At 48.2% G+C, this 26,727-nt stretch overlaps 2 protein-coding genes across 14 annotated transcripts in view; one reads left to right on the top strand and one right to left on the bottom strand.

Moving 5' to 3' along the window:
- The window catches only part of CSAD (cysteine sulfinic acid decarboxylase), a 27,702-nt gene extending 10,932 nt beyond the window's left edge, over positions 1-16,770 (bottom strand). The window contains exons 1-8 of one of the 7 annotated variants that reach the window (XM_032173623.2): positions 16,691-16,770; positions 5,639-5,770; positions 4,823-4,949; positions 4,647-4,737; positions 4,183-4,289; positions 3,626-3,741; positions 2,725-2,804; positions 2,374-2,428 (exon numbers count right to left, since the gene is read on the bottom strand). In XM_032173623.2, coding sequence (XP_032029514.2) covers positions 2,374-2,428; positions 2,725-2,804; positions 3,626-3,741; positions 4,183-4,289; positions 4,647-4,737; positions 4,823-4,949; positions 5,639-5,764 — 702 coding nt within the window. In that variant the 5' untranslated portion in view covers positions 5,765-5,770; positions 16,691-16,770. Of the gene's footprint in view, positions 1-2,373; positions 2,429-2,605; positions 2,683-2,724; positions 2,805-3,625; positions 3,742-4,182; positions 4,290-4,646; positions 4,738-4,822; positions 4,950-5,638; positions 5,771-6,021; positions 6,200-14,852; positions 15,056-15,076; positions 16,122-16,690 lie in introns of those variants that run through there. The other 6 variants (XM_032173628.2, XM_058426340.1, XM_032173626.2 and 3 more) reach the window with 6 other exon arrangements.
- ZNF740 (zinc finger protein 740) lies at positions 16,180-26,674 on the top strand. 7 transcript variants are annotated; one of them, XR_004251403.2, is made up of 8 exons: positions 16,180-16,303; positions 17,133-17,446; positions 20,288-20,437; positions 20,783-20,872; positions 21,350-21,473; positions 21,686-21,905; positions 22,898-23,159; positions 23,933-26,378. XR_004251403.2 is itself a non-coding variant. In XM_032173637.2 (7 exons), the coding sequence occupies exons 2-7, from the start codon at positions 17,438-17,440 to the stop codon at positions 22,985-22,987; spliced, it is 582 nt and encodes a 193-aa protein (XP_032029528.1). In that variant the 5' UTR covers positions 16,180-16,303; positions 17,133-17,437; the 3' UTR covers positions 22,988-26,674. The 7 variants fall into 7 exon arrangements, 6 of the variants coding, with proteins under 6 accessions (XP_032029528.1, XP_032029522.1, XP_032029525.1 ...); XM_032173637.2 differs by having other exon boundaries at positions 21,787-21,905; positions 22,898-26,674; XM_032173631.2 differs by having other exon boundaries at positions 22,898-26,378.
- Positions 26,675-26,727: the final 53 nt, after the last annotated feature.

The following is a 26,727-nucleotide window of genomic DNA, read 5'->3' as shown; positions in this document are numbered from 1 at the left end:
TGTGGTATATCCATTTAATGGAATATTATTTGGCCATAAAAGAAGCGAAGTGCTGATACACGCTACAGGTTGGATGAACCTTGAAGACATTATGCTATGTAAAAGAAGCTCATCACAGAAAGCATGCATAATATGATTCCAGAATTCAGAACAGGCAAATCTATACAGACACTAAGTAGATTACTGGTTGCCTAGAACAGGGAGCCTTGGGAGAATTACAGAGGGATGGCTAAAGGGTATGGGGTTTCTTCAGGGGGTGATAAAAATGTTCTAATACGGATTGTGATGATGTCTGCACAACTCTGCAAATATGCTAAACCACTAAATAGTACCCTTTAAGTGGGCGAATTACATGTTTACGTGAATTATATGTTATGTGAATTATATATCAATAAAACTATCACCAAAAAAGTTTCTATAATAAAAAGAGAAACATCACTATTCTAATTGCTGCCCTTACTGCTACTCAGAGGTAACATCCATATATCAATAATATATACTGTTCTAAATAACAAAAATGGGCTTATAATGTCCATTCTATACTGCAATTTGCAATAAATATTTAATATATACAGTGGAGATACTTTCATGTTAGTATATATATTCTCACCTATCTTTTAAATGGCTACCCAGTACTCTAATAATAGTAATAAATAATAATAACAACAATACCAGTAGCTTGTATTTATACAGTGCATCTATGTGCCAGGAACTATTCTAAGTGCTTTATATATACTAATTCATTCAATCCTTACAATAACCCTATGTGGCAAATTCTATATTCTGTCCATTTTACAGAGGAAGGAGCTAAGACACATAGATATACCATAATTTATTTTGTCTACTAATGGACATTTAAATTTTTTTTAAACATTTATGGCCAGGCATGGTGGCTCACGCCTGTAATCCCAGCACTTTGGGAGGCTGAGGCAGGTGGATTGTTTGAGGTCAGGAGTTCAAAACCAGCCTGGCCGACATGGTGAAACCCCATCTCTGCTAAAAATACAAAAATTAGCCGGGCATGTTGACGCATGCCTGTAATCCCAGCTACTCAGGAGGCTGAGGCATGAGAATCGCTCGAACCCAGGAGGTGGAAGTTGCAGTGAGCCGAGATCGTGCCATTGCACTCCAGCCTGGGCGACACAACAAGACTCTGTCTCAAAAAAGAAAAAAAAAATGGCCAGGTGCAGTGGCTCACGCCTGTAATCCCAACACTTTGCAAGGCTGAGGCAGGCGGATCGCCTGAGATCAGGAGTTTGAGACCAGCCTGACCAACATGCAGAAACCCCGTCTATACTAAAAACACAAAATTAGCCAGGGCCTGGTGGCACACGCCTATAATCCCAGCTACTTGGGAGGCTGAGGCAGAGGAATCACTTGAACCTGGGAGGCGGAGGTTGCGGTGAGTCGAGATCTCGCCATTGCACTCCTGCCTGGGCAACAGGAGTGAAACTCCGTCTCAAAAAAAAAAAAAAAAAAGTACATATTTATTTATTTATTTATTTATTATTATTTTTGAGATCACACCACTGCACTCTAGCCTGGGTGACTGAGTGAGACTCTGTCTCAAAAACTATTAAAAAATAAAAATAAATAGGGGCCGGGCGCGGTGGCTCACGCTTGTAATCCCAGCACTTTGGGAGGCCGAGGCGGGCGGATCACGAGGTCAGGAGATCGAGACCACGGTGAAACCCCGTCTCTACTAAAAATACAAAAAATTAGCCGGGCGTGGTGGCGGGCGCCTATAGTCCCAGCTACTCGGAGAGGCTGAGGCAGGAGAATGGCGTGAACCCGGGAGGCGGAGCTTGCAGTGAGCCGAGATTGCGCCACTGCACTCCAGCCTGGGCGACACAGCGAGACTCCGTCTCAAAAAATAAATAAATAAATAAATAAATAAATAAATAAATAAATAAATAAAATTGTATAGATGGTGCCAAAATGCCCTCCAAGGTGGCTGTAGCAGTTACATACCCCTCGAAGTGGAGGAGCGTACTAATGTCCCCTCATCCCCACTACTCACAGCCTTCACCAGTGCCTCTCCCCTCCTCAGCCTCTCCCTGCGCAGACCCTCACAGCCCACAGGAACCTTCCACACTACAGCGCAGGCCCCCAGCACCCTCCCTGTGGTGCTGCCTGGGACTCGCTCCCTCACTCAGTCCTGCCTCTCAGAATCCAACCCGGCGTAGGTGTCTGGGCAGAGCCCCAGAAAGCAACGTAGTGTCCTCACCCCCAGGCTCTCCACGGTCACTTCAGCCCACGGGGAGATGGGCATGGAGATGAGAGGGATGAAGGGTGCCGTGAGCAAGGAGAGCTCAAATAACCCTCCAAGACGGTTGGAAGCTCCATCAACCCCAGCGAGCCTCACTCACTCACCTCAGCCTCGGCCATACCAATCTGCCTCTCCAGATCCTCAGGGACCATTTTCCCTCTGAAAAAGAAAATGCAGAGAGTAGAGCAGGGACAGGTTCTCTGTTGAAGGCAGGGTAAGGTGGGGTTAGCAATGCAGAGACGACAGTGCTAGTTTTTCCCTCAGGGGGTGAAACAGATCTCAGGGCAGAGGTGGGAGACGCTGGCAGGCTCTGGTAGACAGGAACAGCAATTCTACCGAATAGTGAGGGGAGAGAGGTCCACCAGCGGTAAGGGCCTGATGCCAGAGCTTTCTGGTGGCAGGAAGGTATGCTGTGCAAAGCTGGGTCACAACCATGTGGGCAGAAGGACCTTCACCTCTCATCAGCCTTGACCACTCGGACACTGTCAGTGCCAAGTCCCAGAAACGCAGCTCCCTTCTGGATGGAGTAGTGACACTGCGGGGGAAGGCAGAGGGCAAGTTAGCACAACTTGATGGGGGAGGGGAGAGAAGGTAAAAGTCAAGTGCAAGCTCCAACAAATGGGATCTTGTAGACCAGGGCTTCTCAAATGTTAGCATGCATACGAATCGCCTGGGTGTCTGGTTAAAATGCAGGTTCAGGTCCACTAGGTCTGGGGTCTGGGGTGGGGCCCGAAATTCTGCATTTCTTTTTTTTTCTTTTTTTTTTTTTTGGAGACAGTCTCCCTTTGTCACCCAGGCTGGAGTGCAGTGGTGTCATCTCGGCTCACTGCAACTTCCGCCTCCCAGGCTTAAGCAATTCTTGTGCCTCAGCCTCCTAACCAGCTGGGACTACAGGTGCCCACCACCATGCCTGGCTAATTTTTTGTATTTTAGTAAAGAAGGGGTTTCACCATGTTTCCCAGGGTGGTATCAAACTCCTGAGCTCAGGCAATCCACCCACCTCAGCCTCTCAAAGTGCTGGGATTACAGGCATGAGTCACCACGCCTGGCCAGATTCTGCATTTCTAACAAGCCCCAGGTCATACCAATGCTGCTGGTCCACAGACCACACTCTTGAGTAGGAAGAGTATGGACTGTGTCCACTGCACTCCCGGCCCCTCCTCTGCCCCCAAACAGAAGGCAATGTGAACAGGAGCAGTTACTTGGCCTCCTTGATTGGAAGGAAGCACATCCGCCTGGGGGCAGGCTGGCCTTGGAGGATGTGGGGAAGGCAGGGAGAAGACCTGGAAGGTCTCTACTTAGCTGGCTGGAGATTAGAATCAGGAGCCCAGGGTTGGGCCTGTGCCTCTTCCCCACCTCCTTCGATGTGAATAGGGCCAGGGGCGGCAGTGTGCGGAGACCCCTCTGCTTGCAATCCGGGTAGCGCTGATAGCGGGCCAGATTTACAGCATACATGTTGGAGATGGAGCCACCTGTCACAGGGAGGGGGCGGTGGCAAGAGGAAGGAGCAGTGGGTCAAGACTGGAGCTTGCCTCCCTTCCCTTTCTACCAGAAGAGCTCATCAAAGAAGCAGGTATGACTGGCTCCCAGGCCACAATTCTCAGGATCATGCCATCCCAGAATGGATCCAGGATCAGCAGATCCTCTTGACCACACCCCTCCATACCTGGGGCTGCCCCCAAGAGACAGCCCCCGTCCGGAGACAGCAGGAACTAGACCACTGACCCCAGGGAATGGTGACAAACATGAGCATGAAGGGACCAGGCAGCCACCTCCCTGGCCTGGCCTGGGTCCAGCTGGAGAGGAATCAAAGAGGAATCATCCCTCCCTGCCAGATTCTTAGAGCAAGAGAACGGTGGGGGAGGAGGAACTCATAAAAAGGGCAAAGAAAGGTCCCCCTCCTTCTCACAAACCAGGGCAGAAGATTCCGTCCCCAGAGCTCCAGCCCACCAGGGCCCGCAGTTTCCTCAGCACCTCCTCTTCCATGAGCACAAACACGGGGGCGATTTCATATGTGTACCTGCCAGGAGAGAGAACGACGAGAAAGGAGAGATGGGGAGGGACTGCCCAGACAGGCCCTTAAACTGCACAGGAGTAAGAAAAAGGAGGCGATGAAGAGTGAGCGAAGCAACAGTCCAAGGAGAAGAACGGGTTGGTGACAGAACCAGGGAAGCAAGAAAGAGAAAACAGGGGTCAGGAGGCCTGAGAAAGTTTGGAGAAAGTGGGTCCAAAGGATATGAGGAAAAACTCTCTGCCGACAGGGATTCCCAGAAGCAGTAGAGAGAGGGCAGAACCATTCTCCTCCCCTACCCCTCAGGCACCTCTCTAGCAAACCCAAATCCTTTGTGGGATGGTAGAGGGGCCTTGGGATGCTCACTGGCTGGTATTGAGGCTCTCAGTGATAATGCGCCCGGCCAGAGCATGGGGATCCAACCCTGAGAACAGCTGGTTGAAGAACCGAGGGTGACCTGGAGAAGGAGAGTAAGCCAGGGAGCTCAGAGAAGAGCTCAGGGCAAACTCCCAAGTCTCCTCCTCACAGAAGCCAGGGCCCACCAGTCTTGACACTGTAGCGAATCACAGCCCGACACCGCTCCAGGATCTGTTCCTGCGACTCGCCCTGGCTCCGCAGCTCCAAATCCAGCAGCTGCTTCAGCTCCTCAGGCTCCTTCCACTCACAGACCTAGGAAGACAGCCAGGGATGCTGGGGGCCTGGGATGCCTGTGGACTGGCTGTCAAACCACACCTCCACAAACATGAGACATGGCCAACCTGCACTAAAAACAACTTCGGGATATTTCCAAAGCAAAACTCTGAAAATGAACAAGAGTAGTGAACACAATAAGACCCAAAATGTAAATCCCTGAGGTACCCAGGGGGACAGGGATGAATTCTGGGGAGAAACCTTATCAAAGGAGGAAAGTTCTGAGCCAGATTTGGAAAGAGAAAGAGAAGGCTTGGGCCAGGCGTGGTGGCTCATGCCTGTAACCTCAGCACTTTGGGAGGCCGAGGCAGGCAGATTACCTGAGGTCAGGAGTTCAAGACCAGCCTGGCTAACATGGTGAAACCTCGTCTCTACTAAGAATACAAAAAGTAGCCGGGCATGGTGGCACATGCCTGTAATCCCAGCTACTCGGGAGGCTGAGGCAGGAGAACTGTTTGAGCCCGCGAGACGGAGGTTGCAGTGTACCAAGATTGTGCCACTGCACTCCAGCCTGGCTGACAGAGCAAGACTGTCAAGAAAGAAAGGAAGAAAGGAAGGAAGGAAGGAGGGAGGGAGGGAAGAAAGAAAAGAAAAAGGAAAAAAGAAAAAGAAAAAAGAAAAGAAAAGAAAGCAAGCTTGATGGGAAGGAGGAGGGGGAAAGGACTCACCTTCTGGGAGACACTGGTCCCTTTCTGAATGGCCTCATCCACAACAACTCCAAACACAGCCCGGAGCAAGGCTTCCACAGCCACTGGGTCCCCAGCAAGGGAAGGGAGTGCTTCTGAGTCAGCCATCAGGATCTGTGGCAGAGCAGAGTCATTCCTTACTCAGCCTGTCAACCCTTCCCGGACCTACCCAACAGAAGCCTCCTCTCCCAAACGGGCCTGAGGCCCAAGTCCTGCAGCTCAGTCTCGGCCTCCAGTGCACAGACAAGGGCAAGTGAGAGTGCCCAGGGAGAAAGCCAGTGGGAACAGGTGGGAGAGAAAAGGCAGTCAGTGCTGAGCAGGTGGACTCTAGTGGCCATTTCCACCTAAGGCAGAGACAAGCTTACCTCTCTGCTCAGGAGAGCCGGAGGCAGGGTGCACAGGTAGCTCCTCAGAACAGTAGGACCAAGATGGCAGAGGAAGTGGGGTAAAAACAGCAGTCACATGGCCATGACATAATTCTCACGACCTTTGCCCTAAAGAGAACTTTGACAGATTTGAGATAGGGACAGCAGGGTGAGGCGAAGCTCCCTGAATAATCATTAGCTGACAGAAGATGGGAAATGAGATGAAAGGCAAAAATCGTGCTGCATTAACTCCAGGGTGGCGAGAACCAGAGGGCCAGCGCAGAAGAGGGGACCCGCACTGTGCATCCCAGGGCCCAGCATGGGGGTGTCTGGAGGGCAGACAAGGGCCTGAGAAACTGACACAGGTGACCCTGGAGACCAAGGGGGAGGGAGTCTCACTTTTAGATGGAGTCTCGCTCTGTTACCCAGGCTGGAGTACAGTGGCACAATCTCGGCTCACTGCAATTTCTGCCTCCTAGGTTCAAGTGATTCTCCTGCCTCAGCCTCCCGAGTAGCTGGGACTACAGGCGTGCGCCACCACACCTGACTAATTTTTGTATTTTTAGTAGAGACAGGGTTTAGCCATGTTGGTCAGGCTGGTCTCGAACTCCTGACCTCAGGTGATCCACCTGCCTCAGCCTCCCAAAGTGCTGGGATTACAGGTGTGAGCCACCACGCCGGCTGACATAAAATCCTTTAGGCAAGCCTCAGAGGCCAACCTCTTTTGCATCCCAACCCCCAGTCTTTTCAGAACTGACCTGCTTTCTAAAGCCCTCTCCTAGAGCAGGAAGGAAAGGGGTTATATTGAGGAAGCTTTTGCTAAACAAGTGTGATCCTGTGCCTTCCGGGCTGGGAGTCTTGTTTGTAGTAAGCACCAACTGTGTTCGCCACATGAAGCTGAGGACTGAGAACGCCCCCTCACGCCACTGGGAGGACACAGACACATGTGCAACAGTTATAGACCAGGGCATGGCTGGATGCCAATCCTAGGTCTCCTCAGAATTCAGGAAAGAAGGAGATGGATGGAGGCTGAAGGCTGAGAAAGACCTGCAGTGGGACTGCAGCTGAATCCTAAAAGAGGGCAGGAGAAATGGGATGGGTGACTGGGAGGAAGAGAGGCATTCAGCGGTAAGAAGAGGAAAGCCGTGAGCTTATAGCAGGAATGAACAGGGCCTGTCCTGAGGTCAGTGGCAACACCGGGCTGGCGGGAGCATGGGAGTGAAGGCAGGGTGGGCAGAGCTTTGTGAGCACATGAGGAGTCATGAGTGCCAGCCAGGCCAAGGAATCGACATTTTATCCTGCAGAAAATGGAAAGTCACTGAAAGATTGTGTAGCAAAGAATAATGTAGTGCAATGGATGCTCTCAGAAGACCAATTTATAGCAGTAGGATGCAGAAGAATTAACAGGCTCTTGCAGTAAATAAGGCAAGAGGCGATCCACACTTGAATAAGAGTGATGTTGGTAGGAAAAGACAGAGAGAACAATCTGCAGGCATGGTCATTCCCTGGACTGTGCTGAATTCAACACTTAGGGGAGCTACATTGCAGGAGAAGAAAGACTCAAAGATGACCCTGAGATTTCCAGCCTGGGAGACTAGAAAAATAATGGCACCCCTCAAAGAAACAGGGATGCAGAAAGGGGAAACTGGATAGAAATAAAGTGGTTATTGCTTGGAAATACTCATCTGAGTGGAGGTCTTCTGGAACTACAGATACTCCTATGGGAGGGGGTAAGGCCCACAGCTCTGATGAGATGCTAGAATGGAAAGCAGGTTTGAGAGTCAGGGTATAGCTGAAGCCTTGTGATGGGCTCCATTCCCTAAAGGAGAGAGCATTCGGAGAGATGGATGGGAAGAGGGAGCAAACACCAAGGCCTGGGGGACCCCCCAAATGACAGCGCAAGAAGATCAAGAAAATCTGGAAAGGGAGCAACCATCCTCAAAATGGGATGGTCTAATATAATCCACTGCCAACAGTCACTAGACCTCACACCACAGTCATGCACCATGTAATGACGTTTCAGTCAACAAGGTTGCAGTGAGCGGAGATCACACCACTGCACTCCAGCCTGGGTGACAGAGTGAGACTCTGTCTCAAAAAATAAATAAATATTAAAAAATAAAGTGTACAATTAAGTGGTTTTTTCATAAATTCACAAAGTTGTTGCAACCATCATCACTATCTAACGCCAGAACATTTTCATCACCCAAAAAAAAACCTCAGTAGCAGTCATTTCCCATTCTCCCCTTCCCTGACCCCTGGCAACTATTAATCTACTTTGTTTCTGTAGATTTGTCTAGTCTGGCCATTTCCTTTAAAAGGGGTCATACAGGCCGGGCGCGGTGGCTCACGCCTGTAATCCCAGCACTTTGGGAGGCCGAGGCGGGCGGATCATGAGGTCAGATCGAGACCACCCTGGCTAACACAGTGAAACCCCGTCTCTACTAAAAATACAAAAAATTAGCCAGGCGTGGTGGCGGGCGCCTGTAGTCCCAGCTACTCGGGAGACTGAGGCAGGAGAATGGCGTGAACCTGGGAGGCAGAGCTTGCAGTGAGCAGAGATCGCGCCACTGCACCCCAGCCTAGGCGACACAGTGAGACTCCGTCTCAAAAAAAAAAAAAAAAAAAGAAAAGAAAAAGAAAATACTGAAAAAGAAGGAAAAAGACTTCAAAATATTCATTTGTGGCTACTTCTGGGTGTTGTTATTATGGATGATTTTTAAGTTTCTTATTTATACACATCTATATTTTTATAACTTTATACAATAATTTCACATTGCTTATGGAATTAAAATAAAGGTTATTTTTAAACAATATAAAAATTGTCCACGTGCGGTGGCTCACGCCTGTAATCCCAGCACTTTGGGAGGCTGAGGTGGATGGATCACCTGAGGTCAGGGGTTTGAGACCAGCCTGGCCAACATGGCAAAACCCCATTTCTACTAAAAATACAAAATTAGCCAGGCGTGGTGGCGGGTGCCTGTAATCCCAGCTACTCAGGAGGCTGAGGCAGGATCCACCTGAACCTGTGAGGCAGAGGTTGCAGTGAGCCAAGATGGTACCACTGCACTCCAGCCTGGGCGACAGAGTGGGACTCCATTTCAAAATATATATATATATATATATATATATATATATATATATATATGGAGGACTTAAGGGGGTACAAGAATTCTAAAATATACAAATCATCAGGCTCAAGGAATGTCCCTTGCACATCATGTGGTTTCCCAACTCCTCAATCCACTGTTATCAAAGGTCTAATGGAAGGCAAAGGGAGCCACACACTGCTCATCTCTATTACACAACCCCTTAACCCCTGCTGGCTCTCAGGGAAGGGAATGGGTTCAGTTTGTTCAGCAAACATTGACTGAGTGTTGTCTACTTCTGAGCGCCTGGCTGGCATTACCCTAGGTGCTGCCTCTGCCCTGTGGGCTCCAACTAACAGGCTGGCAAGAGAGACCAGCATGTAAAATAAAGGGAAATTGCCACAAGAGGGAGTTGAGAGGTCACCATGGAAAGGCAGGAAAGTTCAACTGGCCCACGACAGGCTTCAAGGACAAAACACTAAGGCTGTCCTTAAGGCAATAGAGAGCTGGTGCAGGAAAAGACTCAGCAGGAGTCATTGCAATGCTATTTGAATAAGGGATGGAGTGGGCCTGAGGGAAGAGGGAGTTAGGGAAGGTCACACAGGAGGAGGCCTGCCTGGGGACAAAGGGATCTAGGCAATTGTCTCCTGAAGCACTCTCAGCCAGGTTTATCGTTAGCAAGCTAAAGTACTCTGTGCTATCTCCCAATCAACAAACCTCACTGGCTCCACACCCACATTAATAAAGGTACAAACTCTCCTATGTATACAATCTTTTCTCTGCTTCTAGACTGTACTTTCCTGGGTGGAGAGAACTAAGTCTTTTCCTTCATTAAGTAAACTAATAGAAAACAGGGACCCCTCAAATGTTAGTTTCCATCTTCTTGATTTTCCTCTCCCCTCCCCCAGGGACTTGCACAGAGGCATTATATAAACATTTGTTGAATCAATCAATGATTTACAGGTACTGGAAAAAATGCTGCATTCTACTTACATTTGATTTGCATCAGCCAAGAATCTGTAGTAATAATAATAGATTTGCAAAGGGTGTTTTTCCTTCTCATTTATTATCTCATTTGACCTTCACAATAGTACTAGAAATTAGCCTAAATAGGTATTTATTCATTCTTGTTTTCAAGATGAGGACTCTTAGCTGAAAGAAGGTGAACTAATTGTCCAAAATTTCAAAGGTGACATGGGAACAAGCCTAGATCGCTGACTTTCTGACTTTAGGCTACCTCTTCCACTGCATCACTGGTCCGTGTGGCATTTCTCACTATTTCTCACCATTGACAAAAATTAACTGCAGCTAAGATAAACACAAAAACTGCAAATATACAACCGTAAGTATATCAGAAGGCGGGGGCGGGCACAGTGGCGCACGCCTGTAATCCCAGCACTTGGGAGGCCGAGGTGGGTGGATCACCTGAGGTCACCTGAGGTCAGGAGTTCGAGACCAGCCTGACCAACGTGGTGAAACCCCGTCTCTACTAAAAATACAAAAATTAGCCGGGTGTAGTGGCGCATGCCTGTAATCCCAGCTACTTGGGAGGCTGAGGCAGGAGAATTGCTTGAACCCAGGAGGCAGAGGTTGCAGTGAGCCAAGATGGCACCATTGCATTCCAGCCTGGGCAGCAAGAGTAAAATTCCATCTCATAAAAAAGAATACCAGAAGGGGCTGGGAGCAGTGGCTCACGCCTGTAATCCCAGCACTTTGGGAGGCCAAGGCAGGCAGATCACCAGGTCAGGAGATAAGACCATCCTGGCCAACATGGTGAAACTCCATCTCTACTAAAAATACAAAAATTAGCTGGGCGTGGTGGTGGGTGCCTATAATCCCAGCTACTCTGGAGGCTAAGTCAGGAGAATCACTTGAACCAAGGAGTCGGAGGTTGCAGTGAGCCCAGATCATGCTACTGCACTCCAGCCTGGTGATAGAGCGAGACTCTGTCTCACGAAAAAAAAAAAAAAAAAAAAAGAAAAGAAAAGAAAAAGAAAATAATACCAGAAGGAAGTACACGGAAATAGTTAATAATCTTGAGGTAGCATGTCACAAAAACCCAAGAGCCACAGGTAGATTTGACAATGTAAAACTTTTTAAATTCTGCATAATGACACCATTAAAGTGGTTAACGATAATGCCTGGCTTTATATTTCCCACTCATTATTTTATCCAATCAATGTTTTTCAGAATGTTTTTTGCTGTCCTTGCAATTATTCTTTTCCATGTACATTTTTAAATCAGCTCAAGTTCCATTTATTTATTTATTTATTTATTTATTTTTGAGACGGAGTCTTGCTCTTTCTCCCAGGCCAGAGTGCAGTGGCGCGATCTCGGCTCACTGCAAGCTCTGCCTCCCGGGTTCACGCCATTCTCCTGCCTCAGCCTCCCGAGTAGCTGGGACTACAGGCGCCCGCCACCGCGCCCGGCTAATTTTTTTTTTGTATTTTTAGTAGAGACGGGGTTTCACCGTGTTAGCCAGGACGGTCTCGATCTCCTGACCTCGTGATCCGCCCGCCTCGGCCTCCCAAAGTGCTGGGATTACAGGCGTGAGCCACCGTGCCCGGCCCATGTTCCATTTAAAATCTTGTTTTAATTACAGTTGCTTTAACTTAATCTGTAGCAAAACCTGATGTCTCTACAATATTAAGTCTTCCTATTCATGTGCATGGTAAAACTCTCCATTTAATCAAACCCTTTAAATTAAAAAAAAATTATTTATTAATGGCCAGGCGCGGTGGCTCATGCCTGTAATCCCAGCACTTTGGGAGGCCAAGGCGGGCGGATCACAAGGTCAGGAGATCGAGACCATCCTGGCTAACACGGTGAAACCCCATCTCTACTAAAAATACTAAAAATTAGCCGGGCATGGTGGTGGGCACCTGTAGTCCCAGCTACTTGGGAGGCTGAGGCAGGAGAACGGCGAGAACCCGGGAGGCGGAGCTTGCAGTGAGCCGAGATCACGCCACTGCACTCCAGCCTGGGCGACAGAGCGGGACTCCATCTCAAAAAAAAAAAAAAAAAAAAATTATTTATTCTTTTAGAGAATAGGTTTTGCTATATCACCCAGGCTGAAGTGCAGTAGCACAATCATGTCTTACTGCAGCTTCGAACTCTTGGGCTCAAACAATCCTCCCACCTCAGCCTCCTGAGTAGCTAGAACTACAGGCACATGCCAGCACGCTGGGTTAATTTTTTAAATTTTTGTAAACAGGGTCTCACTATGTTGCCCAGGCTGGTCTTCAACTCCTGGCTTCAAGCAATCCTCCCACCTCAGCCTCCCAAAGCACTGGGATTACAGGTGTGAGCCACCTCGCCTGGCCAAAATATAATGTTTTTATTGTGAATTGGATTATTTATTCTATGGTATTTTAGTGTTGGTTATATTCTTATATTTTATTTATATAATTTTTGTTAATCTGACATCTGGTCATGTTGCTGAATTCCATAGTTTTGATACATTGTCAATCGTTTCTCTGTGTGAGATGAATATATATGAAATCAAGGAGGCTTTAGGGTGGCCAAGAGCTCTCCTAAAATATTAGTTTTAATAGTAAACATCCCTGGCTTGTCCCTATCAAAGACAGAAATGTTTCAAATATTTTCCCATAAAGCATGACTTTTGTCTCAAAAGCTGAAAGATAAGTGAAAAACAAAGAGAAAATATTTTAAATGCAGATGACAAAGAATAGTTATTATCCATAACACAGACAGGATTTCTACCATCAATAAGAACTATACAAATGATCTACCTTTTTTTAATGGGCAAAGGATATGAACAGACAGTTTACGAAAACAATTAAAATGGTCAAAGAGCAATAAAATAGTCCCACCTATTTGGAAGGCTGAAGTGGGAGGATCACTTGAGCTCACGAGTTTGAAACTAGCCTAAGGCAACAAAGCATGGAGACCCATTTATTTATTTATTTATTTATTTATTTATTTATTTATTTATTTATTTTTTTGAGACAGAGTTTTGCTCTTGTTGCCCAGGCTGGACTGCAATGGCACAATATCGGCTCACCACAACCTCCGCCTCCCGGGTTCAAGTGATTCTCCTGCCTCAGCCTCCTGGTAGCTGGGATTACAGGCATGCGCCACCATGCCCAGCTAATTTTTTTGTATTTTTAGTAGAGATGGGGTTTCTCCATGTTGGCCAGGCTGGTCTCAAACTCCTGGCCTCAGGTGATCCGCCCACCTCGGCCTCCCAAAGTGCTGGGATTACAGGCGTGAGCCACCGTGCCTGTCCAGAGACCCATCTCTTTAAAAAAAAAAAAAAAAAAAAGGCATAATAGAATATTAATTTCACTATTAATGACATGAAAATTATAACAATTAAATACTATTTTTCACCTATTAAACTAGTAACTGTATAAAAAATTCATAGCATACACTAAACATTGCCAAAATTGTAGGAATAGGGAACATTAACACATGGTTCTGAGTAAGCATGGGAGGTTACAAACTTTTACAATTCATTTTCACAGAATCTATTAAAATTTACATATCCGGCCAGGCATGGTGGCTCAATCCTGTAATCCTAGCACTCTAGGAGGCCGAGGCCAATGGATAGCTTGAGCCTAGGAATTCGAGACCAGCCTGGGCAACATGGCAAAACCCTGTCTCTACAAAAAAAAAAAAAAAAAAACTACAAAATTAGCCAGGCATAGTTACCCATGTCTGTAGTCCCAACTACTTGGGAGGCTAAGATGGGAGGATTCCTTGAGTCCAGGAGGTTGAGGCTGCAGTGTGCCCTGATTACACCACTGCACTACAGCCTGGGCGACAGACCAAGACCCTATCTTTAAACAGAATGAAAATAGGGCCGGGTGTGGTGGCTCACACCTGTAATCTCAGCACTTTGGGAGGCCAAAGTGGGTAGATCACCTGAGGTCAGGAATTCAAGACCAGCCTGACCAACATGGTGAAACTCCATCTCTACTAAAAAATAAAAAAAATTAGCCAGGCTGGCGGCGGGCACCTGTAATCCCAGCTACTCGGGAGGCTAAGTCAGGAGAATCGCTTGAACCTGGGAGGCGGAGGTTGCAGTGAGCCAAGATTGTGTGCCATTGCACTCTAGCCTGGGCGACAGAGTGAGACTCCATCTCAAAAAAAAATAAATAAAAATAAAAATAAATGTAAATAAAAGCACACATCCTGTCTATAAATCCTTATAAATGCAAAAGGTAACTTTTTTTTTCTTTTTTGAGACAGAGTTTCACTCTTGTTGCCCAGGCTAGAGTGCAAAGGCACAACTCTCGCCTCACCACAACTCTTGCCTCCTGGGTTCAAGCGATTCTCCTGACTCAGCCTCTCGAGTAGCTGGGATTACAGGCATGTGCCACCACGCCCGGCTAATTTTGTATTTTTAGAAAAGATGCGGTTTCTCCATGTTGGTCAGGCTGGTCTCGAACTCCCGACCTCAGATGATCTGCCCGCCTCGGCCTCCCAAAGTGCTGGGATTACAAGTGTGAGCCACCCTGCCAGGAGCAAAAAGATAACTAAGGATACTCATTACTGTATTGTTTATAAAGCAAAAAAATCTGAAAAAATCTGAAACCTAAATGTTCATCAAGATGGGACAAGACACACACATAAACTGGAATACTGTGCAACAATTTTTTAAATGTTAGCTGACTTAGATGTCTAAAATACACTGTATGGTGCATTACAGGTGCTCAATAAATACTGGATGAAAAGATTTTTGTATGAACACAGAAAAAAGCCTAAAAGCATATATACCAAACTGGTAAGAATGATTCCCTTCAGGAGCATAGGATAAGTAGAGGGGGAGAATAACCACTTTGTGTCTTTTATACTTTTGCGTTGTGTCGATTTGTAAAATAAGTAGGAGCTAATTTTCAAAAAAGATTTAAAAGACTTATTCCTGGTGATGTTTCTTTATCTCTCGCTCTTTCTCCATTTTGTCTCTATTTTAGAATGATCCTAAAACACAAAAAACGTACTTTCAATGGCCCAAATCATGGAGTGGCTCAGGGAAATGAAATCTGTCTACAAAAAAAAAAAAAAAAAAAAAAAAAAGTTGAGAATCCTTGTCTTTTCTTCATCATAAAGAGTTTTTTTTTTCTTTTGGTATCACCATTACTTCTCCTAAGGTCACGACGTAATATCACCTACAGCAGAAATGAGGACTTAAGTGGAATTGACATCTCCTTCCATCAAGCGCATTTGCAGTCCATCTTTAGCAGAACCTCTCTCTAATGGCTAAGGCTAGGCAGAAGAATTTGAAGATAGTCTGGTTTCCATTTTCCTAATGCAGCCTGGCCCAAGAGCCAGGTCTCCCATAAGACTAGTCTACTGTGGGAGTCAGGGTCTTTTCCACGTGTGGAGGCTAGTGTTTGATGCTGGACGGCCTGGAATAAAGGGGGAAGGGGAAAAGGTAACCAGACTGGCCTCGGGATTCGCTGGGGCTTTGACTTCTGCAGGGAGGTGAGCAGTGTGGCCTCGGGCTACTCAAGGAAAGCCTCTGCGAGAACACTCCTTTTCAGACTGCGGTTGAGCGCACAAGGCAAGAGTGTGCAAAGAAAAGTTAACGCCTCTGCCAGCTGACCCCAAAATCTGCTAATCTGGGCCTGATGGAAAAAGTTCGGAGAAGAACCACCTCGGCCAAGTTACGTGGAAAGGCTGGGTACGAACTACTCTGGCTCTACTTGGGGCGCCGGCTCAGAGCGATGGGCAGGACGTCCGCGAGGAAGAAAGAGTGACGACGATTTTTCAAGGAGTCTGAACCAGCTCACCCAGCAAACCCTCCTCCCTTCGAGCACCTCGGGTACAATAATCGCAGGGCCGAGGCTCCTGCCCTCAGTCTCGATGGCGGCCGGGGCGCGCCCCGGCCACGGCGCACGCGCGGGCCTCGGCGCTCCCTCCTCCAGGCCTTCAGCGCACGGCGCCGCCCACTCACCCAGCTGCACCTCTCCGTGCGTCCCCAACCTCACCCGCTCTGAGGCTGCCCCGGCTCGTCTAGCTGCCGAGCCCGGAAGTGGATGCGGCCGCTCGGCGGAGAGGACGAGGGGGAGGGGGAAGTGCTTCCGGGGAAACGGGCCGGGGTTGGTGTTTGTAAACTTGCCTCGGTCCCGGTGGGGGCAGCCGCGGCCGTGGGGTTGGCAGGGTGTGCTGGGGCCTGGAGGAGGCGCCGCGCGGCCGGGGAGCCAGCAGGAGGCCGCGCCTGGCAGGTAGGAGCACGCCCCAGAGAGCGCAGCGTCGTCCGTACAGACGGCAGCGCTTCAGTAGCTCGCAAGCCGTGGGGTGCCGCGCGGGAAGGGGGAGGGGAGGGGAGGAGGGGCTCGTGCGAAGGGAGGGGGATCTCCGGGGGAGGGAGGGGAAAGGCCGTGCACGCACACCGCCCCCTGCCCGCGCGTCCCGTCGCGTCCCCGGCCCGGGAGAGGGCTTTCGGAGGGGACGCGGGCGCGAGCACGCACCTCGCGCGCTTCTCTGCACTTTCCGGCTCTGCTCCCGGTTGGTGCAGCGGGTGCAGAGGCTGGCTGGCCGGAGCGAGGCGGGCGACACGCCGCGCCGGGCTTCGCCTGCCTGCCCTCCATCTCCGCAGCGAGTTTCCCTACCTTCGGGCGGACGCGGAGAACGCGCACGTGTGGGCCCTGCCAGTCCCGTTTCTGCCCGCCACCGAAGCACCCAGCGATGGCTTTCCTCCACCCTAGTCTGGCCGCCTCTGTAAAGTGCGAGCTTTTCGGGCCGGCCCACTGGGCACAAAAGCCCCAAAGGGTCTCCGCCCCCTTCTTCCATTCCTGAGATGGCAAATCCAAGCAACTGCCCTTTTGGCAGTGTTCCTCCATAGGAGGCCCCAATTACTTTTGCTCCTGTTGGCTTCCCCTCCTTGCCCAGGAGACCAGTTCCTCCTATTGACCTAGAAAGAAAACTCCTCTCGACTCATGTCCTCGTTCTGAGCTTCACAGAGAGCGCCCAGCAAAAAAAAGTTCACATCGCACGTTGTAATGGCCTGAAGATGTTGTATTTAGCAGCCCCCCTCTTCCTTTCTGGTTTCAGGTTTCTGAAACAGATCGTGAGCTTCAAGAGAATTCAACTGGAAAACCAAGACTGGTAGACTCTCTTTTTCTTCAGACAATAGGCAGGAGCCAGGCAGAGTCCAGGGATTCTTGGAACACCTATTTTTTCTTTGGAGGACACTAAGTTCTATTTGAAGACAAAGTTCAATATGGCAACAGGACTGATGGGACACGAAGGAGTCGTTACCGTGATTTGGTGACAGTTCTTCAAAAACGACAGTGTCTCAAGGAAAGGTGGATCTAGGAACTCCTGAACTTTTGGGTTGCCTTAAGTGAGAAATCAGCATGGCTCAGGTAAAAAGCTCTAGAGTCCTCCTCCAAGATCACTGGGAAGCCTGTTTGCAGTTTCACTCTTGAATGCTGCCTTAGTCAACATATTGACCAACCCCAGTGATCCAAGCTCTGTATTAAGCACCAGGGGGAGATCTAGAGGAAGGAAAGGAGACAGGCCACAGCCCCTGCCTTCAGGGAGCTTCCAGTCAAATGAAGGAGGTAGGCTATACTGCATCACAGGCACTGATGGGACATTTGCAAAGCAACGTGTACTCAGTTTACATTTGGTACATTAAGTGCTGAGAGGTGTAAGGGAGTGAATAGTATGGTGAATGCTTCCGTTGTTTTTTTTCAACAGGAATTTATTGAGTTCCTGTTGCATGCAATGCATTGTGTTGGGAATACAAAAATGAATACGATTGTCCTTGTCCCCAGTAAGCTTCCAGGCTAGTTGGGGTCGGGAGAGGAATGGAAAGCCATTTATTTTTATATTCACAATGCCTTGTATAGTGGCCGGCTAGTAGTAGAGACTCTGAATCTGTTGATTGAGGAATGTGCAGTAACAGGGGTATGTACATAGGAGAGAACAGTACTTCTGCTTGGATAGAAAAAGAAGATGAAGGTTGAAAGATGCATAGGATTTTGCTAAACAAGCAGAGAAGGGTGTTTGGACAAAAGGAACGGCATGGGCAGGAGCTTAGAGTCATGGGAAAATGTGATGAGGTTCCGAGTACTGCAGGTTGTTTGGTAGTTACGGAGTAAGGGATTTAAATGGGGATAGTTATGGAGGTGGTATTCACAGTGATAGGTGAGGAAGTTGTTCCCTGCAGTAAGCAGAGTGTAACCCAAAGGCCTTTTATGCCTTGCTAAGTTAAGCAGCAGAGTAGCATCAGATCAGTGTATGTAGAAGGTCATTATTGTGGAGGTAGAGGATGGACTGGAGAGACAGAATGAGCAAATAGGCTGTTGTAGTCATCTGAGTAGAATAGCTATGTGCACACATCTCCAGAGCTTCTCCCAGCTTGCTTCTAGGGAACCTCCCCTACCAGTCTCACCAGGATGGCAGTCTGATTGTAGTATAATTGGCTTTCCTCCAGCTGCTTCTGAATGCACAGCTTCCTCCTTTCCATATAGAATAGGAGCCCGTCAGTTTCTTCTTCCTTTGTCTTTTGCAACCCACTTCTCAGCATTGTATTCAGTCTTCTGAGAAGGCTGCCTTCCACTAAGGACTCAACTTTGTGCTGGACACTGTTAAGCGTTTTACGTCTTAGTTTACTTTTCATCAGCCCTGTAAGGATAAGCATTATGACAGGCATTTTTCATGTAAGGAAACTAAGGCTTGCAAAGGTGGAATAACTTGCCCAAGATTATACAGTGCAAACAGCTGAGCTAAGATTTTAACTCTGGATCTTTCACTCCAAAGTCCCAGAAGGTGGAAGGAGGGGTCCCAGAATGTACTGATCATCTAAAAGGAATTTCTTCATAAATTTGTGAGTTTGCTGACCAATGATTTCTTAAAAATTTTTTTTTTCAGTAAGAAAAGTATTTTCTTTAATGCTGGCTAACCGAAGTCAGTTTGAAGAATGTAGCAGTTTTCTGGAAATTTACTTAAACATACCTTACTTAAGTAATTGTTTAAATTATATGTGGAGCAAGGAATGTGAAAAAATGTGATCATACATGCACACATATAAATGGCCTAAGAGGTCAAGAGAAATACTCAACTCCAAAAATCGTATCAGTTGCAACTGGTAAATAGTTAGGGAGTTTAAAATCTAAAGGGAGAAATAGCCTGTAGTCCCAGGACTTTAGGAGACTGAGGCTGGAAGCACAGGAGTTCCACACCAGCCTAGGCAACATGGTGAAACCCTGTCTCTATAAATACAAAAAAAAAAAAAATAGCCAGGTGTGGTGGCATTCTCCTGAAGTCCCAGTTACTCAGGAGGTAGAGGTAGAAGGATCACTTAAGCCAGGGAGGTCAAGACTGCAGTGAGCCGAGATCGTGCCACTGCCCTCCAGCCTGGGCAACAGAGTGACACCCTGTCTCAACCAACAAGCAAAAAATGAAACAAACCAATAGAAAATACAGTTGACACCAGCAAGATCTGCCAATCAAAAGTGGGCTCTGAAGCTAAGGGCTGTGTGTGTGTGTGTGTGTGTGTCTGTGTGTGTTTGTGTGTGAGACAGAGGGAGTCTCGCTCTGTTGCCCAGGCTGGAGTGCAGTGGCACGATTTTGGCTCACTGCAGCCTCCACCTCCCAGGTTCAAGTGATTCTCCTGCCTCAGCCTCCCGAGTAGCTGGGACTGCAGGTGCGTGCCACCACACCTGGCTAATTCTTGTATTTTTAGTGGAGACAGGGTTTCACCTATTGTCCAGGCTTGTCTCGAACTCCTGACTTCGTGATCCGCCCGCCTCGTTCTCCCAAAGTGCTGGGATTATAGGTGTGAGCCACTGTATCCAGCCCAGCTGAGGGCTGTTGAGAGAGGAAGGAGGAAGGTCCTGAAGGAATCTCTCATGTCAGTGGGTTAGCAAGATGGAACCTCATACCCACCCACAGTTAAGGCCTAGAAATACCTTCAAAGAAATATGTAGCCACACACTGCCTGGTGCTGATGACAAAGGTGTCGGTAATACTTGATTATTTACTTGATCCATATTTAAATGCTGAAGGATGACAAGTCATTCCTGGTGAGATGAGTTAGGGAGGACTCTTGAAGGAAGCAAGGCTTTGGCAGTGAGGAGGGACATTCCCTGGAGAGAAGCAGTTGTAGCAGGGTGTAAAAGGTAGTTCTATAGAGGATGGCAGTCTGTTTTTTCCCTGCCCTGCCAGGTGACCTGACACCTCATCTCCTTTCAACTTAGGCAAGTCTCCTGGCTTGTGAAGGCCTAGCAGGTGTGAGTTTGGTTCCCACTGCAGCCAGCAAGAAGATGATGCTGAGCCAGATTGCCAGCAAGCAGGCCGAGAATGGCGAGCGGGCAGGTAGCCCTGATGTGCTGAGGTGCTCGAGTCAGGTACAGCGCTTGAGTCCATTGTGGCACCTGGGGATCGGGTGGCCCAAGCTCTCTGCCAGGAGATACCAAGCTCTGATTCCTTGATGCTTCCGCATAGGGAAGTGGGGCAAGGGGATCCAGCTGGGGAATGGATGAACATTGGTATTTCAGAAAGCTAAGGAAGGTCTTTTATGTACCTTCAACTCTTTAAGACCAGGTGCTTGGAGGGGAAATAGTTGTATAATTCCTCTAAGCTTTCGGGGCAGGTGGTTTACTCTCATTTATGAATTTTGTCTGAGAGCTGCATTGGGTTTCATCTCATGTTCTGAGATGGGCTGTGAGTTTAGATTTGATTTGTCTTCAAAGGGTCACCGAAAAGACAGTGATAAGTCCCGGAGCCGCAAAGATGATGACAGCCTGTCTGAGGCCTCTCATTCAAAAAAGACTGTTAAAAAGGCAGGTAATGGGGTGATCCCCCAAACTCATACAGTTTGGTAATGGGGTAATATTCCTCCTTCTTCTCTCTACCATGTAACCTGGAGCTTTCCCTAGATGCTTTGATCTCTGATAGCCAGTGAGTGAGTCCCCCCACATTTCATCCAGAGACTACTTGGTAGTTGATCTCCTCCCTTGCTGGAACAGTAATGGTACAGGTTGGGGAGCATGAGATCCCAGATCCTGAGGCATGGGGGCAGGCAGGCTCCAGCTCAAGTCATACTCAGACTGCTGGGTTTGACAGGATAGACAGCTTTCCCACTCCACCTCCTTTCCCAAAGGGTCTCTTACCTCCATGGAGTACAGGAGATGGCAGCACCTTTAGACAGCATCAGAGAGGTTCCTTTCTCCAACAGCTGGAAGTGGACCCAGAGTAGAACAGTCTCTCCAGGAAGAGGGCAGTGGTGGCCTCATGACATGCCTGATTATTGCCCCCAGGTGGTGGTAGTGGAACAAAATGGTTCTTTTCAAGTAAAGATTCCCAAAAATTTTGTTTGTGAACACTGCTTTGGAGCCTTTCGGAGCAGTTACCACCTAAAGAGGCACATCCTTATTCACACTGGTAAGTCTCTTGCTTATATTCAAAAGGGGGAGAATAGTCTATCGCTTGTATTACATGTCTGTTTGTGGCTCTAGTTGGGTTTATTTTAATGGGTAAGTATTAGAAATGGAGGAAGAAGATAAGTCAATGAAGCAGAGAGATTGCATGGCTTTGTATCTGGTGTCACTGAGACCAGCACCTTTGGGGACCTCTCCCCATTTATGATCACTTAGGTGTCTACACATTACTAAGAGTTAAAGTTTCTGAGAAAACTGGAATGAAGTCCCTACCGTACATACCTCCCCACATTCACTTCTCTGTCCACCTGGGCCAGGTGAGAAGCCATTTGAGTGTGATATATGTGATATGCGTTTCATCCAGAAGTACCACCTGGAACGCCACAAGCGTGTGCACAGTGGTGAAAAGCCTTACCAGTGTGAACGGTGTCATCAGGTAAGGCTCATCCCTGCTATAATCCCCCACACACACTTTTCCTTCCCCAAGAATCAGGGCCATTCTCCACTCCTGCCTGACAAGAGCCACCAGCATTCCTCGCTATAATAGTTAACACAGCGGGGTGAAGTGCATCTGTCTGGCCTTATGCAGCTGATCATGGGGAGGAGCAATTAGAACATTGTAATAATAATAATAATAGCATTTCATGATCACTTACTCTATGCCAGGCATGGTGAGAGCATACTTTACATAGATGATTTTATTTAATCCTCACATTGACTCCCTAAGGTAGCTGTATTGTCCTTATTTCACATATGGGAAAATTGAGATTCAGAGAAGTTAAGTTTCCCAAGGACACAGCAGATCACGAACAGAGCTGGGATTCAGTCCAACTTCAGAGCTAGTGCACTTTAGAGGAAGAGATACAATCTTTGCCCTGGGGGTCAGTATCTGATCTGATGAGAATGTAAGAGCTGGGGCCAAAACAAGACAAGAACAAGAGATGAGAAATGATAATAGCTAACGCTTCCTGGATGCATTGCTAGGTCCCAAGCTTTGCTCCGCACTCTTACACTGAATCTTCAGACACTAGAATAACAGCTCCATGAGGGCAGAGACTTCGTTCCTCTGGTTCTCTACTCTGTATCTGCCTTGAGATAGATACTCAATAAATCTTTGATGAATAAAGCAGCTGTGCTGTGAGTAGGTACTTTTAGCCTCGCTTTACAGTTTTGCAGATGAGTGTGCAGATTCTGGGCTGTTAGGTAACTTGCCCAAGGTCACACAGCTGCTGAGTGATAGAATGCCAAGATTCAGCCCCAGGTGCTGTGGCCCGAGAGCTTGCATTCTCCACCACCGTGTGCTCCTGCTGTCTGTGCACGCGCTGAGGGGATGGAGAATGTGGTATCTGCCTCCTGTGAGAGGAATGAGTTAGCCAACAGGTAGCTGAGTTTCTCCGCTCAGGCACTTAACCTTCCCTTTCTTCTCAGTGTTTTTCTCGGACAGATCGATTACTCAGACACAAACGGATGTGCCAAGGGTGCCAGTCCAAGACTTCCGACGGGCAGTTTTCTCTATAGGCGCAAGGGCCCCGGGTGGTGGGAGTGATCAGAAGAACCTGCCGAAGAGCACACCCCCTCTGGTCTGATGGTCCCACCACCGCCCCATGTGAACCTGTCCCACTCCTGGAGGAGTGGACCCAGGAGACCAGAAGAGTGCATCAGGGGACAGTGGCCCCAGAACCTCAGCTCTGTAAATAATCTGAGACTATGAGTATCTCGGGGAAGTTCTTACAGCATTCCTGGGTAGGGAAGCTAGTCCCTGGACCCTTGGCTGAGGTCATAGGTGGGGACTCAAGGTACAGGACCAAGATTGAAGTGTGGCTCCCGCAACCTTGGACTCCAGCTGGCAGCTGAAATGGAAAAGATTGGGGAAGGGGATTTGTTTGTTCTGTTCTTGTTTTTGTTTATCCAAAAGCAACTTCAGCAGGTAAAGTGTGGGTACAGGTAATCCAGAGGCATAAGAGTCCTGGTCCAAAGTAGGGACTATAGCTGGTCCAGCTCTCCCCAAAAATTGGGTTTTTAGTTGCAGTAGCTCCTCAGTGTTTCACAGTCCTGCACTTCACCTCCTTTTTGAGGAAGAATAAGAACAGGAATGGCAGCTGAGCTTACTTTGGCTTCCTTATACACTGTAGGGACAAAAGGAAAAACGGGGTGGAGCAGACAAGGGCTGGATCCAAAAAGTGGATGGCATCTCTTCCTTCCTCAAGGGAAAAGGAAGAGTTGTGCCTGTGGGCGTTGTCATGGCCCATGTCACATTGGCACCTGATGGCATCAGCTCAAGTGCCTTTAGGAGGAAACTTGGGTGAGAGTGGCCCGTGAAGCCCTTTTCTTCTTTTTTTGGGGAGTCGGTCTTGGAGATGTTTTGTGGCTACCTCGCTGCCATTGATTCCTAAAGTGAGACAGATGTGTGGAGCAAGGAGTCATGGCAGTCAAAGTGGGTTCTCTCTCCTTGTGCCCTCTTAGGAACAACCCAAGACTGGTCCCAAGTTGGCTAACAGCTGCTCAAGAAGCAAAGGAATCTGGGGTCTTCTGACATGCCTGTTGAGCAGTAGGAGCTGTTCTCCCTCCCCAAGTCCTATCACTGTATTCAGGTAGAGGAGGTAGGGAGGGGTCTGTCCTTTGGTCCCAAAAAACAAGATCTCGGCTTCCTTCCTGATGGCCATCCCTACCCAACAGAGTGTGGGGGATGGGGGTGGGGGTGCTGCAGAGAAAAGACTAAAGAAGAAACCTAATGTAGATTCCATTCTTAACCGTATTCTTTGCTCCTCTCTGCTCCAATACCACCACCTTGTCCACTCCCAAAAAAGTAATCAGGGGTGTGTGTGTGTGTGTGTGAGAGTGTGTGTGAGATATGAGTGCATGTATTTGTATGCTTGCAGGAGATGGCATATTATTGAGCCAAACCCTTCTCTGGCCCTCACCTTTGGGGAGGATGAGTGGAAAATAGCCTCCTCTTGCCCAAACATGAAGGGTGCTTGAGGTCTCAGCAGGAGCTGAAGAACACAATTTAGGGAACAGAAGGGCTTTTGTTTTGGAGGGTTTTTTTTTTTTTTTTAGATGAATTCAACAGCCTGGCGGTTAGGGTGTTTCTAACCCAAGCCAGGGCTTGTGAACATGAATTTTCTAAGGTGAAATAAACCTTTTCTTTCTGCTAAAGAAAGAATCCTTATGGGAAGTTTTGGGGTTTGGTTGACCCCCCACTGTAACCTGACCTGACCTGTGGCGGGTAAGGGAACTGTCTTAGTAATCATGGAGACTGGGTGAACCTGAGTGCCAAGCTGTCAGTAGGGTATGAGATGGGAAACTCCTGGAAGTATGATTTCATTTCCCAGAAAATGCAAAGAATGGATAGCAGCAATGATTCCTGGCTGTTACCTATTCTGGAGGGGTGGGGTTGGGGAGGGGGTTGTCCATACCTCTGTGGTATGAGTATTTCAGGGAAAAAGAAAGCAGGCATGGCACCCATTCAATTTTCCCTGACAGTATCTGAGATCCTTTTGGGGAGACGCTGAGGAGTGTTTGCTGCCATGTACTCTTATAGCTTTATGCTGACACTCCCATTTGATGTGGTCCAGAACTTAGACCTCAGTCCTTGGATCAGCCCTGTGGTCCCTGCAAGCAGGGGCATCTTTCTGCATGTGAGCCAGCCCCCTTCCTGTTCAAGGGTTCTGCTGGAGCTGGGGTTTTCCTGTCCTTCCTTTCTAGGATGATTCACCTCACATCTTCCAGCACCCTGTAAAGCATTTTAAAATGTTTAGAAAACTATCCTCCCAAAAATGCTTTTGAAAATGAGAGGCCTCTCCCCCTGTCACTTACAGCTAATCTGTTTGGGATAGGGGTGTATGTGGAGAGATTCACGTAAGTCTCACGTGAGTGACCTATGCCCCTATGTGTACTAATGTGTGTACTGGGTTAGAAGGTGCCCTGGGTTCCCACAGACCTTGGTTTCCTGCCTGGGTGGGTGGGAGGGAGGGAACTTCAGAGAGTATGTGCAAACAGCCATAGCAGAGCCACCCCTGCCAAGGACCCAGTGAGGGAAACTCAGGAGCAGATGGTTGGTTCAGTTCCCGCGCCGATGTCTGGGGCAATGGATGTGTGAGAAGAGAGGAGCAAAGCAGTGAAAGGAGTGATTCGGCATCCAGAGGGCCCGGGAGCCCCACAGATACCCCAGGGAAGCCACTGACTCACACCGCTGCAGAGGCTCCTGGGCCCAGTGCCCCACCCCTGCTGGCCAGCACGGGGGCCTAGCACTGGAAGATGCCTCAGGTGTGTTTGGAGTCAGGGAAACGGAAATAGGGTACGCTCTCAGAGACCAGGACAGAGTCAGGGAACCTGGGAAAGAGTAGTCCGGGTAGGCTGCTGCATCAGACCCTACCAGCTCAGGCTATAAACAGTCTGCTTTGCCCCAAGTCTTTTCCGTCCACCCCCAACAGCCTCGTCATCACTTAGCTACTGATTGCGCCCATGGCTTGACATTGGAGGGTTACATTAGTGGAGTCCGCCACAGCTTCGAACCCTCTCCCCAGATGCCCTTTGCCTCTGCTGTGGCCCTGGGGTTTTATCAACTGTCCCCTTCCTATCCTCCTTTCCACCCTCTTTTTTTTTTTTTTTTTTTAATAATATACTTATTTTGCTATGGGGGAGGGGAATATCAAATGGACAAGATCACTTTTAAATGGTAGTTTTTATAAGATGTTATAAACTTGTATCTTTTTACCATTAAAGTGCAGTGTATGTTCCTTCGTGATATATTTAGGATATTTAAATAAAAGGAAAATGGGGCTTTTCTACATACTATCTCCTCTTTGGGGAAGCTTTTTCATACTGGTTTTAGTTGTTTTCCTTTTTTCTCCCTACATAATCACCCCACAACTTCCAGCACCCTATAAGCCATTTTAAAACCCCTTCTCCACAGAGGAACAAACGAGTAGGAGCAAAAACAGGGCATCAGTTCTGAGCAAGAGGAAAAAGCACACGCAGCAGGACGGAAGGAGGCTAGACACCAACAGATGCACTGTCTCTGACCTGGGACCCCCCCTGCATCCACAGCACTTGAGAATTCACAGGCCCTGTCCAGACCTGGCTTCGTGGGTCCCAGGGTGCACCCCGGGAGTCTCCTGCACATTCACGCTTGGGCACCTCTCCCTGCCCTCAGGTGGCAAGAGGAGGATGGACAAGAGCTTTCCCGAGGCCCAGGCTATAAACAGCCTGCTTTGGCCTTGATGAGGTAAAGCAAAGTGACAGCTGTGGTCTGAGGT

Source organism: Hylobates moloch, unplaced genomic scaffold (genome assembly GCF_009828535.3).
Source record: "Hylobates moloch isolate HMO894 unplaced genomic scaffold, HMol_V3 SCAFFOLD_13, whole genome shotgun sequence".
NCBI classification, from domain to species: domain Eukaryota; kingdom Metazoa; phylum Chordata; class Mammalia; order Primates; family Hylobatidae; genus Hylobates; species Hylobates moloch.
This window is presented reverse-complemented; position numbering and strand designations above follow the sequence as displayed.

Bases quoted from the DNA above. Each gene is read 5' to 3' on its own strand.
- ZNF740 (XM_032173631.2), top strand. The intron at 20,438-20,782 runs GTACAGCGCTTG...TTGTCTTCAAAG, and splicing joins TGCTGAGGTGCTCGAGTCAG to GGTCACCGAAAAGACAGTGA. The intron at 21,906-22,897 runs GTAAGGCTCATC...CTTTCTTCTCAG, and splicing joins AGTGTGAACGGTGTCATCAG to TGTTTTTCTCGGACAGATCG.